This window comes from Salminus brasiliensis, chromosome 25, assembly GCF_030463535.1.
Source record: "Salminus brasiliensis chromosome 25, fSalBra1.hap2, whole genome shotgun sequence".
Lineage (NCBI taxonomy): Eukaryota > Metazoa > Chordata > Actinopteri > Characiformes > Bryconidae > Salminus > Salminus brasiliensis.
In genome coordinates, this window is record NC_132902.1 from 4,865,587 (window position 1) to 4,884,450 (window position 18,864).

At 42.0% G+C, this 18,864-nt stretch overlaps 1 protein-coding gene across 1 annotated transcript in view; it reads right to left on the reverse strand.

Moving 5' to 3' along the window:
- Positions 1–5,769: 5,769 nt before the first annotated feature.
- Positions 5,770–18,864, reverse strand: part of LOC140547760 (sialoadhesin-like) — a 71,251-nt gene continuing 58,156 nt past the window's right edge. Inside the window, 6 exon segments of the mRNA XM_072670895.1 lie at positions 5,770–5,826; positions 7,839–7,916; positions 8,024–8,098; positions 8,197–8,233; positions 8,386–8,485; positions 8,594–8,853. Of these exon segments, the coding sequence (XP_072526996.1) occupies positions 5,770–5,826; positions 7,839–7,916; positions 8,024–8,098; positions 8,197–8,233; positions 8,386–8,485; positions 8,594–8,853 (607 nt within the window).

Genomic DNA, 18,864 nt, shown 5'->3' on the forward strand with positions numbered 1-18,864 from the left:
ATCTGAATCAGCAGAAATACCTGAAACACACAAACTAACTTATTAGAAAAATAAAAAATACCTGAAACTGAAAACACTGAAAACACCTGCAGTTACAGTCTGTGGTACAGCAGTAGATCCTCACTGTCTTAACACAACCATCATCTCCAAAATGATAACTGTACAGGAGGAGGCAGAATTATTTAATTTACACTGAAAACCATTAATGCAAGAAGATAAAATGAGATTATATGATACATGGTTTTGATTAGAGAGTGATTATTTGGTATTTCCTAACTGTGTGGGAAGGTCATCAGTAACCTGCTGCTCTGTCTCGTTTCAAGTCTGACTGAAATTAAGCAGCTCTTATTCAAGCAGGTTTGAGTATTGAATATAAAATCGTTCCCTCTTTAAAATCTATCGGAGAGAAGAGAGCAGAATTATGACTGTTTTCATGTCATTTTCTAGAAGAGAAACTCTGCTTGAAATGAACTCTCTAACCTGGGATAAAGTTAGGTGTGAGACAGACTTACACACTGGAGAGGAGCGATGCCAGCTTCCTGACACCCTACAGTAGTAGCTCCCCTCATCAGATGGACTGGTCTGGAGCACAATGGAGGAATCTGCTGTGTATGTCTTGAATTCTCCATTCCTGAACCAGTAGTAGGAAAGACTCTTATTGAGCCTGCAGGTGGAGCTACAGGTCAATTTCACCTCTCTCTGTCCCTCAGTCCGAGTATCCACCTTCACCTGCAAATCTACACACACACACCGACACACACAGACACACCATATACTAAAATTCTGTCAATCGCATTCCACAGAGACTGTGAGTGTATGTATTGGTACCTGTAACAGTGAGCTGAACTCCAGATGAGGCTGATATCCAGTCACTGCTTGATGTTCTAAATCTGAAGTTATAAACTCCAGAGTTGCTCACTCTCACATCCCTCACTGTCAGCTCACACTCATTCTGCTCTGTTCTTACAGACACTCCTCCTTCAGTGGAGCTCAGGACTCGTTCTTCTCCATCAGAGCTGTGGATCCACTCTCTCTCTCTGATACAGGAGGAATCAGGTGTTGTAAATTTGCAGGAGATTTTTACTGTAGATCCAGTCACAGCACAGAGACTCTGAGAGGAGAGAGTTACACTGTGCTGAGCCCCAACTCCTGCCAAAAAAACACACACACACACAACATGAAATGATATCTCTCACGGTCTAACTGACTGATTAACCACAGTGTTAGGTACTGCTGCTGTTACTATGGGCAACACCATGACGTGTAGAGCTGACCGGTTGTGTAAAAACCACAGAGAAAGTGAGGAACCTCAGATTAAACCGTTTAACATAGAGCTTCACACAGTTTTGCTAGAATGAACATATCTGCTCTCTGTGTGAGATCTGCAGTTTGTGTACCTGAGTGAACAAGACCACTGACACCTCTCCAGTTCTATCAACAGCTTCTTTCTACAGTCAGTGACTCTTTGATAGATCATTAAACAGAAGTGCTGCTATTAATCCCTCACTACTGTCCTTGTTGTGTGTGTTTAAAAGCAATGTCTCCTAAACCCAGCAGTTAACTGCTGAGCTCAACTAGGTGTGATTGTGGAGGAAAGCTAAATCCTCTAGAACTGAACTCAGAGCTGGAATTCTATCAGTATCGTAATAAGATGTAAAAGTTTACCTGTCAGTAAGATGAGGATCACTGCTGCTGTAGCAGACATGGCAGCATCACCCCTCAAACACAGCTCTTAAAAGCCCAGAAAAGAACATGTTAAAAGTCAAATTGGAGCTGAAAATGATCAGAAATGAACCCTGACTAAAAGAAAAGAGCCAGCAGTCATGGTTCTACCTATGAGAAGTAACTGAGCTGATCACTGCTCTGCTCATGCTTATTCATCCTACACTGGTGAGCAGATATCTCATATTCTGACATCATAGTTTTTCCGTTTAGCTCACACACACTTCCACTTTCAGTCTGTTTAAAATGCAACAACATTTAAGTGTGATGAATATTATTCATGAATATATATATATATATATGCTGATTAGCGGTTTAGCTCGTTAGGCTGCAGTATTTAAACCAGTCTAACATTTTGAACTACAGGTTTGATTTATTAGATGAGAAGAACCTCATGAATCTCATTGTAACGCACTCACATTCTCACTCCCTCAGTCTGGATTAAAAGGACTTTTTCCACAAGGGGGCGCTGCTAAATGCTTCGATGCATCACATCAATGACACTGTGTGTCCTCACATGCATACTTTACATGACATTATTTCTATAGTGCTGTCTGTAGTTTAATATAGTAGAGTATAGGTTTGGGGGTCTCTGTTGTAGTGACAGGAAGCTTGTTTTCTTTTTCTGAACCAGTTCATTTGAACTCCTTTACAGTAGAATTACAAACGCCCAGCTCTACAGAACCCCTATAGGGTGTTAGTTCTCTACAGTGTGTTGGGCTTCAGTGTGGTGCTGTTCTGTAGAATTATTCTATACTAAGCTGAATAATAAATTTACCTATAGTGCTATTTATTTATTTTCCTATAGTGCTGTTAACCCACTAAGTCTGTAACTTGAGCCACATTTGACTAATGCAGAGTAAATCAACTTAATACAGCGTCTCGTACTGTTTTACATACAGACAATTTGCTAACACAGGATGGCTATAGGACATTTGTGTGGACCATAAGCCTCCAGTAGGTAGATGCTTGATTCAAGAAACTGGAAAGGACAAATGTGATTTTGTGATTGACAGCAGGACGAGATCCTGACCTATTTACATAATTACACTACATTAATATATAAAACAGAGATGATTCAGACATAATTAAAAACTACTTACATCCTTGTGTAAGGGTCTCTTACAGCCATCAAAGCTAGTGTGCAGTGCAGTGTGGCAACAGGACGTGTGTGTGTGTGTGTGCATGTGTGTGCATGTGTGTGCATGTATGTGCATGTATGTGTGTGTGGGTTTCCTTCCCTTTTTCTTTGCACTCAGTTAAAATTAACAGTCAGCAAGGAGGCACTTACTCCTTATATACTTACTTATACTGGCTGCCACATGACAGTTCTGTAGGCTTCATGCAGATAGACATATACACTACATACACTTCTTTAACTTCTGTATAGTTCTACATCTCGCACACAAACTACATCACCCATACTGCTTTGCTGAAAGAGGAACATGAGGGTTACAGTGGTGAGAAATCTACTAGTAGAGTTTAGATGTGCTGCACACATTGAAATTTGTACTCCACTTTCAACCCATCTGTGCAGCGAACACACACATTAGGGAAGAGTGCCCGGGGCGGCGGGCGGCCCTAGCTGCAGCACACACGGGGAGCAGTTGAGGGTTGAATGCCTTGCTCAAGGGCACTTCAGTCAGGTCCTGTCGGTTCAGGGGATTGAACTGGCGACCCTCCAGTCATAAGGCCTGTTCCTCTTACCTTCAGGCCTCATTTCAGGCTTATCAGGACTCATTCAGTATGAGGTCATTCTCTAGTATAACATGAGACACTTTTGGTCTTCTTTACCTCACAGTGAATTTCCACTGTTTTCTGTGGATTTAAAGGCCAGTATCTCCACATAGAAACTGTTCAACTGGTACATTATTCAAAACAGGCCTGGCCTTTCATATTCAGACTGACTAATGAAGACGTGCCTCAGGTAAAAGTGGCTTTATACGTGGGATCGAAATCCGATACATATTTGATATGCTGCAATGAGACTCAGTCTGACCAGCTGCTCTCCTCACTGAGGAGAAGGAAAATGAGCAGTGAGGGAGGTAACAGAGCTCATTAATTGGGGTGTCTCTGTTAATCTAAATTAGGCCAATATTGCAACCGCTCCATTATTCTCCAATATTCGCCAACGCAGCAGTGAGAAGACGCACTGCACTGCATCTGGAGAAGCTCTCTTACAAGTTGGGGGCTTCTCGTGTGCTGACCAGCAAGAAGGAATTCACCAGCAGGTTCCTGACCGCCGTAAGCAAACTGGCCCTGGACTCCGCACAGGAAGTGAGGTAAGCTGTTGCTTGTTTTTACACCTATTGGGTCAGAACTGAACCCATCAGCATGTTTTCTTCACCAGTCAGCACTGAAAATGACCTTTTATCATTCTTCCTCCACAGACTCCATGCTCGAAACACCCTGAGATTTCTGGGGAGCCACGAGGACTGTGTAAAGACTGTGTGTGAGAAGATTTGAACTGAACACTGGAGTAGTGAACGTCATTCTGATCTCTGTCTGTTTGGGGTCAGAGGTCATGCTTAGGACTGAAACAGAGAGAGAGATGATGTTTACAGTCTCTCCAATCTAATATATTCAAGATCAAAGTTATTTAGCATTCACAAGGTCTGGATTTAGACCAAAAACAGCACTTAAAATGGCATTACTAAGAGTCACAAATTAGATAAGATAATCCTTTATTAGTCCCACAGTAGGGAAATTCTCAGATGATGATCTACTTACTTCACAGGATAGGGGCTGCACTACTCTTCTTGTGCTGCTTGACCTTCCAAGATAATTTCACATTCATAAGCAGAGAAGCTACTGTTCCTTAAACAAAAAACAGGAATTCTACCACAAACAACACTGTAAAACTATCAGTAGACACAGGCTTCAACATCTACAACTTCCTGCCTCAAGTAAAATGCTGTGAGGGCTGTTAAAGATCACCTGTCCAGTTGGACCAGCTGGTGTTTTTGGTAACTATAGATATTCTTCTGTTAACAGCTGAAAGAGAAATTTACCAGTAGCTTCATTGTAGGGAGTGTGTATCTGTTCCAACTGCAGGTCAACTTGCACTGTGGCATTGTGGGATTCTGTGTGTCAGCATTTGTAAACGAGACAAGAAAGATCCAGAATTTTAGTATTGGGTCAGCTTGTGTGTACAGACAATGTAAGCATAGTAGAAACATGTAAACTGACTGCATATTCTGTAAAAAACAGCATCAGTTGCGTTAAAGGTTCAGTCCACAGCAGACACATGCTGTGCTAAGTGTATTCAGAGTTTTGAAATGGTGACAACAGACTGGACAAAAGGCTGTTATCCAGAGTGTGTATGAAGTGTGGGTCTTACCTCCTTGAAGAGGCAGACGTCATGTAGCTCAGGCAGAAGAACCTCGGCATGGTGTTCCGCCAGAGTGCGCACCACTTTCAGCCCCTCCATCTTCCTCTCCCTGTTTCAAAAGCAAGACATTAGAATGAGGTGAACACGTCTGGAAGGTGGTGTTATTACAGTAGGAATGATAAAGACTGATTCGGTCAATACACTGAACATTTAACAACAGAGGAGCAGCAGCTCCACCTGGCTCTCTGTCCTCCTATCCTTGCTAAGCCCAGTCTCAGTTTGGGCAGCTCTGTTTTTCAGGCTACACGTCAGCTTTAACTGGACACATCCTCTGCCTACCTAGGCCTACCCACCTGGGAATCTTGGAGGGACAGGTGTGTGGAGCAAGGGGCGTGAAAGGAGTTCCCATAGGCCCTGTTTCCATCATTAACCTTATTGTTCAGAATTATCAGTGATGAAAAGCTGCTGGATTTGGCAGCAGCAGGTGGGGAGACAGGGGTCTTCTTCAACCTTGAAGGGAGAGCTTTCCTCACTACCCCTATCTTTGGGGCATGAACTTGGCATAGGACTCTCTACCTTATTGGAGGCAAACTACAGGGTGGTGAAGGGTCACCCACACTGATGCCAGTTTGGTTTTATGGCTGATCATGATCATGGATCAAGCCACAGATCCGTCTGAAAATGGCATCCTGAACTAATGTCTGACATTTGGGCCATTAATCATGAGGCTCATTTTCCCCCATGTACTCCTGCCGCTTTCTCCTGATTCTCTCCTGAAGGGAACCAAAACCAAACAACATTCAGATTAGACAAATTACAAACAGTTCACTTCTATGTCAGACTGGTCAAACACCATGATGTCAGGCTTTTTCTTCTTTATGGTAGTATGTATTTGAGCAGCACAGGTAAAAAGTAGCAGAAATAATATTTTGGTCATTTAGTGGAGCATTTCTACTGTATATCAGTTAGGAGCAGGACTTTATCAGCCACAGACACCTGAAACATCTCACAGTTTGGATCAAAGCAGACACCTTGTCCCGTTAGGAGCCAACTGCCCTTCATATAATCCACCCTGCACTTCTCAAAATACAGCGAGTTACTGAGCTCTCCCTAACTGTCTAACATCACTCCAGCTTCTGTAAACATGGCAAATTCACTCAGGACTCAACAAAGTTGATGCTGGCTCATGTTTCAGAGTCCTGAGTTAAGCCATGTTAAACAAACCCATCATGCAGTCAGAGAACTAGTTAACACTATGGGCTCCTACCCACTTAGCCACCATGCTAACGCTCCCATTATGAAAGCCTCAGTTTAGGGTGGAGCTGCTAGCAGCATCGTTAGCTAAGGAGCTAACACTGTTTTAACTCTGAAATGATGTCGGGTTGAAAAAAATGCTGTTTGCTGTTTAGAACACAGTAAACTTACTTACCAGACAGTGTCAGCTCTTTAAAGCCGTTTTACAAAATGATCCATCAGCCAGCAGAACTTCCAGGAGCACAGCACAGCATAGACGTCTGGTTCTTATCACCTCCACTGTGAACAGTTCTGACTCTGTAAGTTTCTCTAGAATGGAGCATTTCACACTAAACCACTCTGAATGACTCTGTTTACATCTTAACCTTTTAATTCTGCAGGAAACAGCAACATCTAATAAGAAATCAGAAACCAGTTAAGCTACTCAAAGTGGTTTTAGATAAATGTGGTCTGAGGGGAATGAACAGAGAGGCTTTACCTACAAACAGCAATTTCTATCTAAACCTCAGTGAACAAAGTTTACCCACTATCAGAGTTATCAGACTGTAATACTCTGTAATGCTGTTTATGTTATAACATCTAAACTAACTATTATAAATAGGAATAATGAGGTCATATTTCTGACATATTCAAGCATATACAGAGTTTTTATTGTTTATTATAGAGGCACTTTATCTCCAGAACATTAAAACACTAGCACTTAAGGCAGCAAATAATCAGACAGTCTAAAAAAAAGACATGTTTAATAAAGAAATACAGGCAGAATTTTCATACAGAAATAACTGCACAGAAAAAAACAACTTCATAAGTCTTAACAAGGACATCACTGACTCTACCTGAGTGAAACAACACTGTGTTCAGCATTAATAACAGTGACAGCAGAAATCCCTTCACACGGCTTCTTCTGAGAAGGTAATGCTCCAAATGTGAGCAGACAGATCATCACAAAATGCTGATACTAATAAAAGCTAATGAGCTCAGCTGTTGGGCTGCTTCACTCACACACACACACACACACACTTTTTGCCCAAAACCTTTCATGTGACCGTATGTCCAATCAAAAAGTTATATATAAGCTCAAATTACACAATCAGACTGAACAACCTGGAGTTGGAATGAACAAAATAAAAATAAAGATAAAAAACGAATAATATAAATCTGATAACAAAACCGCTCTGCTACTCAGAACTACAGCACCACAGAGACCATCACTCCACCTCTGTTAACACCTGATTCTACACAACAGCTCATTACTAAGCCTTCCTTAAATCAATCTGCAGCTCTGAGGAGGACTAAAGAACACTCAACTGAATGATTCTGGAACAGTCATTTATACAATGCAGGAAAAAAGGCTGGAGAATACAGTGATGTAGAACAATGACCAGTGATGTAGAACAGCTGTTTATCCTTCATTTCTGGAGCATTTCTCATCTCTCAGTGAGGACGAACAGCCTGACAACACACACACACACACACAGTTAGATACTCCAAATCCAGAATGGACACACACACACTCCGTATGCAGACTTACTGTCAGAGAGTCATAATCAGACGTCATGGTTGCAGGGTTTAAGGTTGAGTATGTGTCACAGGGAGAGTCTCCAACACACTGGAGACAAAAAAGAAAACTAAACACTCTGCAGAGTAAAACACACACACACACACATACACACACACACACACACACACACACAGGCATAAAGACTGTAGACTTACCTGTAGTGTATCATAGTCTGAGCTGATGGTGGTGGGGTTGAGAGCTGTGTATGTGGGGTCTGCAGGATTTGGGGTCTTTTAGAGAGATGAGGAGAACACAGCTTCAGTCTTTATTCAGCAGCAGCTTTATAGGAGGATGTAGAGAGAAAGAAAGTGAAATCCTCTCTCAGTACCTGAATATGTGTGTCTCTCTCTGCTCCTCTCCTCCTCCTGATCACACAGATTAAACAGAAAAGGCCAGTTAGAGTTTTGAGTTCTGTAGATCATAAAAGCTTGTATTTGAGGTTAAAGTTGAGGTTAATATGATGTTTAATGCAGATTTAGAGATTCAGAGATAAATAATAAACAATACTGTCACTCACTTAATGCACAGAACAGCAGTGAGAGAGAGAAGCAGAACAGGGACCACTCCAACAGCTCCCCAAACATCTTCCCAAACAGCACGCTGCTCCAACAACTCAGCTGAGTGTTTGAACAGAATCAGTTCATTCAATCTGATCAGGAGAACAACAGCTCATTCACCAGTAATTACACATCCTGACTGAACACAGTCACTGCAGACTGCTGTACCTTTCACATCCAGATGAAAGGGTGTAGAGCTGTGATGTCCTAGCTGGTTGTGAGCGGTGCAGTAGTAGAGTTCGCTGTGCTGGGAGCTGATGTTGGTGATGCTGTAATTCTGGCCTGTTATCAGCGGTGTGTCTGCAGCTGCTCTCTGCTTAAACCAGGAGTAGGAGAGAACAGGAGGGTCTGCATCACTGCTGCAGCTCAGAGTCACTGACTCTCCCTCCTCTCTCTCTCCAGAGGAATCCAGCACTGCTTTGGTGTTTCTGGGAGAGTCATAAAGATTCAGATATTACAATAATTAGCAGCAACATTTTTAGCAATAATAATCATCATCTGACAGAGAATTCATTGTTTTATTAAAATTAAATAAGATTATTGAAGTGATTGTTTACCTTCAATTAAAACAAAAACTCAATTACAGTGAAAGACCCAGAAAAGGCTGTCTTAAAGTAAACAAAGGGGACTTAATGAGATTAATACAAATAAAAGTGATTTGGTGTTTAAAGTGAGGTTCTTACAGACAGCAGGAGACCGAAACTCCTTATATCCTCCTATAACGCAGATGTAACTGCCTGCATCCACAGTACTGTCATACAGATCCAGTTCATTACTGGACTGGTCAGATACAGGCTCTCCATTCTTGTACCAGATGCAAGTGTGGTACTTAGGCAGAGTGCAGGTGCTGCTACAGGTCAGCTTCTTTCCTCCACTCCCTGTCTCTGACACTGTAATCTTCAGATCTGCAGGAGAGTTTAAACAAGGTTTGTTGTTCTTTTCATTCACAGAATATTCTTTTAATAAACTAAACTTATTTAATAGAGTGCAGCTCTACCTGTGACAGACAGAGTGACTCCAGGTTGTCCAGTGTGTTCACCTCCATCAGTGTAGAATCTAAATATGTAGGTCTGAGCGTCTCTTTTTCTCTCAGGTCAGTGATTATCATACTACAGTCATTCTGGGAGCTCTGTCTGTTCTGCACTCGTCCCTGATACTCCTCATCCTCTCTCACATCCACAGGTTCAGCACCAGTCTGCTCTTTAATGAACCACACTGATTTAGTGACCTTCTGATTATCAGGGAAGGCATAGTAACATGATGCTGATGAGTTGATGAGCCAATCAGAGCGCAGACAGCTTTGGGGTAGTAAGTGACACTCCAGCAGCTCCTCTTATCTGAATCAGCAGAAACACCTGAAACACACAAACTAACTTATTAGAAAAATAAAAACACCTGAAACTGAAAACACTGAAAACACTTACAGTTACAGTCTGTGGTACAGCGGTAGATTCTCACTGTCTAAACACAACCTGTTCAAACTGTACAGGAGAAGGTAGAATTATTTAATTTACACTGAAAACCATTAATGTAAGAAGATAAAATAAGATTATATGTTCAGTAATAAATGGTCTTGATTTGAGTGATATTTGGTAACCAGGTACTTAATGTGTAATAAGATCTCCGTCTCGTTTAGAGTCTGACTGGAATTACACAGCTCTCATTTTGGCTGGTTTGAGTATTGAGTATTAAATCATTCCCTTTAAAAACAATTAGAAAGAAGAAAGCACACTTATGTAGGATTGAGTTCTTTCCTCTTCTGATTTTATGTTGTTTTCTAGAAGAGCTGGTTGAAATGAACTTACTGACATTTACAGAAGTCTGAACAGGCTGGACTAAAGTTAAGTGTGATGTTTGAAGGAGTGACACTTACACACAGCAGGAGAGAGATGCCAACTTCCAGCCACCTTACAGTAGTAGCTGCCCTCGTCAGATAAACTGGTGAAGTCGAGCAGAATGGAGGAATCTGCTGTGTAAGTCTTGAATTCTCCATTCCTGAACCAGTAGTAGGAAAGCTTTTCCCCGAGGCTGCAGGTGGAGCTACAGGACAATTTCACCTCTCTTTGTCCCTCAGTCCGAGTATCCACCTTCACCTGCAAATCTACACACACATAGGGCCTTAAAATGGAAAACTGAATTTATCTTGGCAAAACTGAACGAGAGTCCGGTCTTGGTCTTTTATTTATGCCCCGCAAAATAATATCAAGTCATGTGAAGAAGTTCACCCTCTGTGAATTCCATGATTTTACATATCAGGACATTATAAAAAAACATCTGAACAAACCACAAGACTTCTGAAACAATGTCAGCTGGACAAACAAGGCCAAAGTGTAGATAGTCACAATGCACAGCGCCACATTTGGTGAAAACCAATCATTGTCCTGTTGCATTGGGTTATGTTAAAGGACAATAATCCAAAGCACATTAGCAAATTTAAAAAGAAAACAATGAAAGTGTTGCAATGGCCCAGTCAAAGTCCAGACCTCAACCCAGTTAAAATGTACGTGTGTAGTAACCAAATGAATTATAGAGGGGCTTATTACCAATTACAACCCCCCCAAGCAAAAACTTCACCCTGGAAATTATGCTTTATAACATTACAACGTTAAATTATGTGTATAACAGTAAACACTGCGTCTTCTTATTTCCGCAGGATGAACATGACCACACTATTACATCATCCTGACACTCCTGTAAGTTTGTGTGTGTGTCCTGAGTGTGGTTTGTTTTATTCACTGGTTTCTTTTTGCCATTGCAAAATTACAGACAAGCGCTGCAGACCACTTCTAAATTGAACACAGTTCTCCATACAGGGGTTTCCATGTTGTGTCCTACTTACACTGGAGATCAGTCATGTGTTCATATCATATCAACCACACAAACACACACACACTGAAACCATCACCTGGAGGCAAGCTTTGTGTTTGAGCTCTCTGAAAAAGGAAGGAAATTCACCCACGTCAGAAAACACACACAAACACACACACACACACACACACACACACGCACACACACACACACACACACACTCTCTCCTCACACACTCTTCACAGCTCTGTTCCAGTGAGGGAGGAAAGTGAGAGACGTTTTGACAGCAGAATGTAAGTAAGCTGTTCTTCATGAGATCTGCTCTGTGTGTGTGTGTGTGTGTGTGTGTGTGTGTGTTTCTGATCATTATTAGAAGATCAGGAAGCTGGATTCTATAAAAAGTAAACTGTGCTAGAAAACGGTTTTAGCATAACTGCTAAACATGTGTTTAATGGTGTCAGGACAGTACAGACATGTTGTGGCCCTCAGAAGAGCAATAAAGACAGAAGTGAATATTACACAAACCAAAGGTCAGAAGAATCAGTGAATCAGTTTCAGCCACAGTTCAGTAGTATTGTTGAGTGGCCTGTAGCTGTGGCCTGTTAATATCCAGTGCAGCACACACTACACAAGAGATCAGACGAGGCTCAGACACTACACCATCTTTCACCTTTTACACTGGTGTTACTGGTGTTACTGGTGTTAGCACTACTGTTACACATATTTTGAGGTGCTAATCAGCATCATTGTAGAGGTGTACTTTTTTATATATTCATATTTATATTTCTTATTCAAACTAATATTTAGAAAATTCTGAATCCACTTCAGAAGACATGAAGGGCAGCCTGTTCAATATTTTCACTACGTCTTTAAGACTGATGTCACATAGGTGAGTTCTGTTCTGAGAGAGGAAGCACACTCAAACGCTGGCATTCACTTCTTTGTGTTCTGAAAAGTCAAATATTAATATATTAGTCTGCTGTCTGTTTCTGCTGAGGTCAGGTGGAGAGGAACCATGGGCTTTAAATGTGGAATTCTGTCACTGATCATCCTGCTGTTTATTCCAGGTAGGATTACTCTGTTGTAACAACTGCTGGGTGTCATCTGCACTCACTGTCCACTTTATTGGAAACACCTAATATGTCCCTCCACTGTCTGTCCACTTAGTTAGCTCCACCACTCAGGTCCACTATACAGATTGTAGACTATACAGACTGTAACACATCTGTTTCTGCACATCTGTTTCCACATCTGTTTTTAGCTGGTCTGAATCTGCTGGAAAGTGAACCAGGAAAAATAAGACCCATCTTAACGTTTACAGCTCAGATTTTCATTTAGGTTCTAGGTAATAAACAGGTTCACACTATAGAAGACTCTTTAGGTGACGTCTACGGTCTTTTTACCCCATATAACCACCATCTGATTTCTCTGATGTAGGTTCTGTGGGTGTGAGTCTCAGGGTGGTCTGTGATCCTCAGACTATCTGTGCTCTGCAGGAGTCAGAGGTGAAGCTGAGATGCTCTTACTCAAACACCAACATCAGAGCTGTCTTCTGGTTCAGCTCCAAGCAGAAAGCTAAATGGAGGAATGAGGAACATCCAGAGGATTTAGCTTTAGACTCAGACTACGCAGGAAGAGTGAACTACACTGAGACCACCAGCTCCAGCTCAACTCTTACAATAAGAGACCTGAGAGAGAGAGACTCAGGAGAGTATCAGCTCCTGATCATTACAGACCAAGGAGAGACACACCTCAGCTCAGCTGCAGTCAGTCTAACGGTTACAGGTAAACAGAGCAGAGCTGATCTGTTCAGTCATTAGAACAGTGCTGTTTGTGTTTACAAAAGATTTCCATTCAGTCCTGCAGGTCAACACTCATATAGGGAAGACTGGACAGACATTGACCTGTAATACATCCTGCAGTTTGACCTCTGGACCTCATTCTTACAACTGGTTCAAGAATGGCCAGTATGTGTTCAGGAATGGTGGAAATAAGGAGTCTTTGGTTTTAACCAGCATTGCTGATGCTGGCAGCTACTCCTGCTCTGTTAGCGGCCATGATATAATCCACTCCAGTTCAGTGTGTGAGTATTAGAGCTGTTCATAACTCTTCATGATCCAATCACATCAACACATGCTAATCTGTGACTTTTACAGGTGTGTTTGATAGGAACTGCTGGAGTGTGACCTACACAGACAGGAGAGTGTGTGTTTTGGAGGGTTCATCAGTGGACTTTCCCTGCACTTACTCATATCCCAGTGATCACAACCTTACTGAGGTGTTCTGGCATTATCTTCGGCCTGAAGAGGGTGTAAAGAACATAAGTGAGGAAGAGCGGTTTGCTGGCAGAGTGGAGTTTATTGGAGATAAAGAGAGAAACTGCACTCTGAGAATGAGAGAAGTGAGAAAGAACGACTCTAGAGAATATTACTTTAGAATAATCACTAAAATGATGGAGGGAAATAAAATAGAGAAATTCTCTGGTTCTCCTGGAGTCATTCTGAATGTTACAGGTATCAGACTGTGTTGCTCTTTTCTGCTGGTTCTGCTGTTTATTTCAGAACACCTGAAACCTTTCTGTTGTTTTGCATCTTCAGATCTGCAGGTGAGAGTGAGCTCCAGCACAGCTTCATCAGATGGACAGACAGTAACACTGACCTGTAGCAGCACCTGCACTCTGCCCAACAACCCCACTTACATCTGATACAAGAACGGACAGCCTGTAACTAACAAACCCAGCAGAGACAACAAGCTGTACCTGAACTCAGCGAGCAGTGAGGATGCTCTCCAGTATTCCTGTGCTTTAGGTGGTAACAGATTAATATTATTATTATAATTATTATTATTATTAAGATGGCATTATTATTATTATTATTATTATTATTATTAGTGATGTCCAAATTATTATTGTGCATAGCAAAGCAACTATGTTCTATTTATCTTTTTGCTGGATTTTCATTGTGTATCTCGTCCTGCAGTTTTTTAAATAGGATGAGGCCCAAAATTTATGTTGAGCAAAAGTGTTGAAGGCACCCTACATTTTAGCCAAAAGTTTGTGGACACAGACATTTTAGTCAAATGTATTTACATTACACAGTTTGGCCAAATGTTTTTGAACATAACATTGTGCTGAAAGTATTCGCATAAAACATAGTGACACATTAGCAACCACTGTGGCAACCTAGCAACTACCTACCAACACCTTAGCAACCAATAGCTATGCTGTAGCAAAACCTTCGCAACCACCTAGCAACACCTTAGCAAGCATCACCTGTACCATAGCAAACCTTTAGCAGCCACCTAGCAATGCATTAGCAACCAACAACTATACCTTAGCAACCACCTACATCTTAATAACCAACAAGCTATACCATCACAACGCCTTAACAACCAACTAGCAACACCTTAGACACCACCTAACAAGCATCTAGGAACAGCATAATCACTTGGGATACCATGGCAACCACCTATCAACACCATATTAAACATCCGTGATGCCACAGTAACAGCCTGCAACACCATAGCAATGGCATTGCAACCACTTACCTACAACATGGAAACGACCTGAATCCATGTAGCAACAGCCTAGCAACTACCTGGAGGTGGAATCCATGTCAGCTGCCCAACCATTCTGTGGTTTCTTCAGGAAATGCCCTTTTCTAGTTAAATCATTTTGTTTAGTAACTGTAGTGTAACTGTGTCTGTCAGATTTAGCTGTAACTGTGACTGATGATGTGGTTCATGGTTTACTTGTAAATATGCTGAAGGTCCAGAGGAGAGCTCAGTGATGAAGCTGATCACAGTGGGAGTGGTGGTCTTTCTGCTTCTAATACTCATCACAGCAGCTCTGTGTTTGTGCTGTGTGATCAGGAGGAGGAGGAGAGGAGCAGAGAGAGACACACATATTCAGGTACTGAGAGAGGATTTCACTTTCTTTCTCTCTACATCCTCCAATAAAGCTGCTGCTGAATAAAGACTAAAGCTGTGTTCTCCTCTCTCTCTCTAGAAGACCCCAAATCCTGCAGACCCCATATACACAGCTCTCAACCCCACCACCATCAGCTCAGACTATGATACTCTACAGGTACGTCTTGTGTGTGTGTGTGTTCTCCTGGTGAGTGTATTTAGTTCTATAAGTGTGTTTAGTGATGTTTTATTTTCCAGTGTGTTGGAGACTCTCCCAGTGACACGTACACAACCTTAAACCCTGCAACCATGTCGTCTGATTATGACTCTCTGACAGTAAGTCTGCAGTGCTAGAGTGTGAGTGTGTGTGTGAAGGTGTGTGTTTTAATATTTCTCTGGTGTGTGTTTTTCAGGGTGTGAAGGCTTCAGGCAGTGAGCTGCAGCTGAGTGTCCTGCAGAGAAAATCTCCAGCAGCAGATTATGAAAACATACAGAGACAGTTTTCAGGTTTAATTTAATGTCTGTTTATTTTCTTTTATGTTGTTTATATCAGTGTGTTTTTATAGTGGCAGTTTATTCATCCTCATGTTTTAGAATATTTTAAGGACTAAAGCTGTGATTTGTATTAAATTGCTGTTTCTCTTTATCTTATATATAAAATATAAATAAAAATATTAAGCAGCTGTAAGATTCTTTCAGTGTTCAGTTTATGGAGCTTCTGTTGTTTGATGATGTTCTGATGGCAGAGAGGTGAAGGGCATCAAGGCCGAGCTGCAGACCCCCCCACCCAACAACTCAGAGTTCAGTAAAAGAGCTGAGCTCCATTAACTCCTCTAAAGAAACCATTATAACCTCACCATCCTCTGACAGCAAGAAGAAGATAATGAGGCATCTTGGAGGTGTTTTACTGCATAAAACATTTGCTGGTTTTGGGAGCTGGTTGGGATTGTGACACACTAAACCACACACCACAGCTATAAACACTAGATCACAGACACACACTCAGCCTGACTGCCCACCATCTACCAATAGTAGCTCATCACCACAGTCACCGCTCCTCTCTGTTTACTAAGGCTGACCTGAGAAGGTGTTAGTATCTGAAATGAAAAAAACAGCAGTCGTTTAACCACTCTATTGCATCATCCTGACATCTGTGTGTGTGTGTGTGTGTGTGTGTGTGTGTGTTTTGTATTCTTGTTTGAGGTTCTGTCTTTTTTGTCTCACACACACACAGCACTGCAGAGAAGAGCTGAAGGCAACACATGTAAAGTACCCACAGTTCTCTACACACATTTCAGTTCATCAGTGTTGAGTTTATTCAGCTTCTGTGCAGCACTTGGATTGTGCTGATCTTCTGTAGCAGCTTCTCACATTTACTGATCTCCACTGGAGCTCTGCTGCTCTTTCACCATCTTCACACCATCCCCACACTCAACAGTGTTACCACCTTGTCCCAACACATCCCCCTACTGTTATTATAAATATTACACATAGGAATCCCCCTATATCTACTCTATAGATGATATATAATATAGTATAATAATTTAAATAATAATAATAATAATATAAATATTTTCTGTTCTGGAGAAACGTAAACATTCTTCAAACTTTTAAAGGGAACATATTAGACCCCCAGCTCAGAGACAGAGCACGCCTACAGTACACTTTACTGCAGACTGGACCAAAGATCAGTTGTGTGTATTGTGGTTTAACAGCTTCTGAAGATACACACATAGCTCATCACATACACTATATAGCCCATGATTACAAGAGCAGGCCAGTTGTGCTTCCTTCAAGTATTTATATATATATAGATGTAATGACCTGATCTGATCACTGGGGGGCAGCAATGAGTGAAGACATCAGATGTCCCTGCTGCTCTACTGGGCTTCAGCTGGAGGAGCTCATTTACTTCATCTACTTCAGAAAGTTACTGCAAAGCCAACGTGGTAAAAGCAGCTCATCCATTTCAAGTAAAGAAAGATTTGAACGCTTCAGCAAGAGGAACTTTTAGCATGTCCGCTAAAACTACACCTGGGTTCTACGACTTTTTCCACAAGTGCTTTCATACACAGCTTCTTATTCAGTCAAAGCAGCTCAAATTAGCAACTAAACAGCAGATCAAACGACTCACCTCTGAGTGAACACAGCTGTCTCTGGTTAAGGTGTGTGTGTTCAGCTCATGGGGAGGTTTACCACAGACGAGTCCAGAGCTGACTTTTTCAAATGAGCTGTTGTTTTTGGAAACGGGGAGAAAACAGCCTCCTTCAGTCTGTCAGGCTCTCTGTGTCCCCCAGACACATCTTATGACTAGAACTGGAGCTTCACCTTCAAACTCTATCCGCGGAAACAGGAGCTCGAGCTGAACAGCGCTGAAGGAGTCCTGCAGAACAACGGTTGCTAAGCAGTGATTGGAGGGTTAAGAAAATAAGGCGGGGCTTGAAGGGAGACAGCGCGCTGTGGAAAGTGCTAAACTCTCATTAAAGAAATCAAATCTCAGCAAAATCTGCATTTAAGCCCCAAATTTAGCTCCTAGATATGAAGAAAGACAAGAGAATCAGCAGAGTGATGAGTGTTTACTGTAGTTCTGTTAGTAATCCCACTGTTTTTAGAATGGAGCTGGAATCTGATTACTGCCTTTTTCCTCTGGAACTGGACTTTTTTCTATCCTGATTACAGAAAACTGTTACATGCATTGTGTTTCCAGCCAACCCTGGATGATACACTCCTAATATTTCACTCCTAATAGTGTGGAGGCAGCAGAGAACCACGCCCCGATCTGTGACGTCATAATAGAGACACGCCCACGTAACGTTCCATATTTAATGGCTGGTCTCTCAGTACTGTAATCAGTAGATGTGTGACTGTGGAGGAGAGCACATCTCAGAAGACTTCTCATCAGGATCTACAGGAATTACTTCGAGATGAAACCGAACAGTCCTGAAGATGGACCCATTATTCTGGCCCCCTCCCTTCGAGAGAGCATCAGGAGGAAGCGGCAGGAGTATATGGAGAAAATGAGACTCATGATGGACGACCCAAATGTGGACGTTCAGGAGTCCCGCATGGACCCTTCACCACCCTGCAGTTTGCCTCCGATAAGGCAGAGGGTCAGAGTTCAGACACCACAGGTGGTGATAGAACAGGGAAGGTCTCCCTTCAGGGTGGAAGAGGACCTGAAATTTCCTGTTCTCCACACCCCTGTCCCTCCACCTGCTGCTGCCAAGTCCAGGAGCAGGGCCTATGGGAACTCTTTTTCACTTCAGGAGTTCCTTTCACGCCCCCTGGTCCACACACCTGTCCCTCCACCTGCTGCTGCCAAAACCAGCAGATTCCCAAGACTGAGGGGGCTGAACATGGAGACCAAGGATAAGAACAAGACCAATGGGAACTCCATTACTCTGGAGGAGTTCCTTTCACGGCCCTTGGTCCACACACCTGTTCCTCCACCTGCTGCTGCCCAACCTAAGGTGGATAAGAAAGGGTCCAAGGCCTACGATGCACCAGGTGAGTTCCAGTACTGAAAAAATAGTCTTTAACCTAGAGTATTTACATCTCAGGAGTCTTATGCATCATCTCCATAAACTCCATATAGCTCAGAAACACAATTTCTCTATATTACAAATTAGAAACACATACAAGTCATATTTAATAAGGAATGGAAAGATAATTAACCGTAGCAAAATCCTGTTCTTATGATTTTATGATGAAAATGAATTAAAATA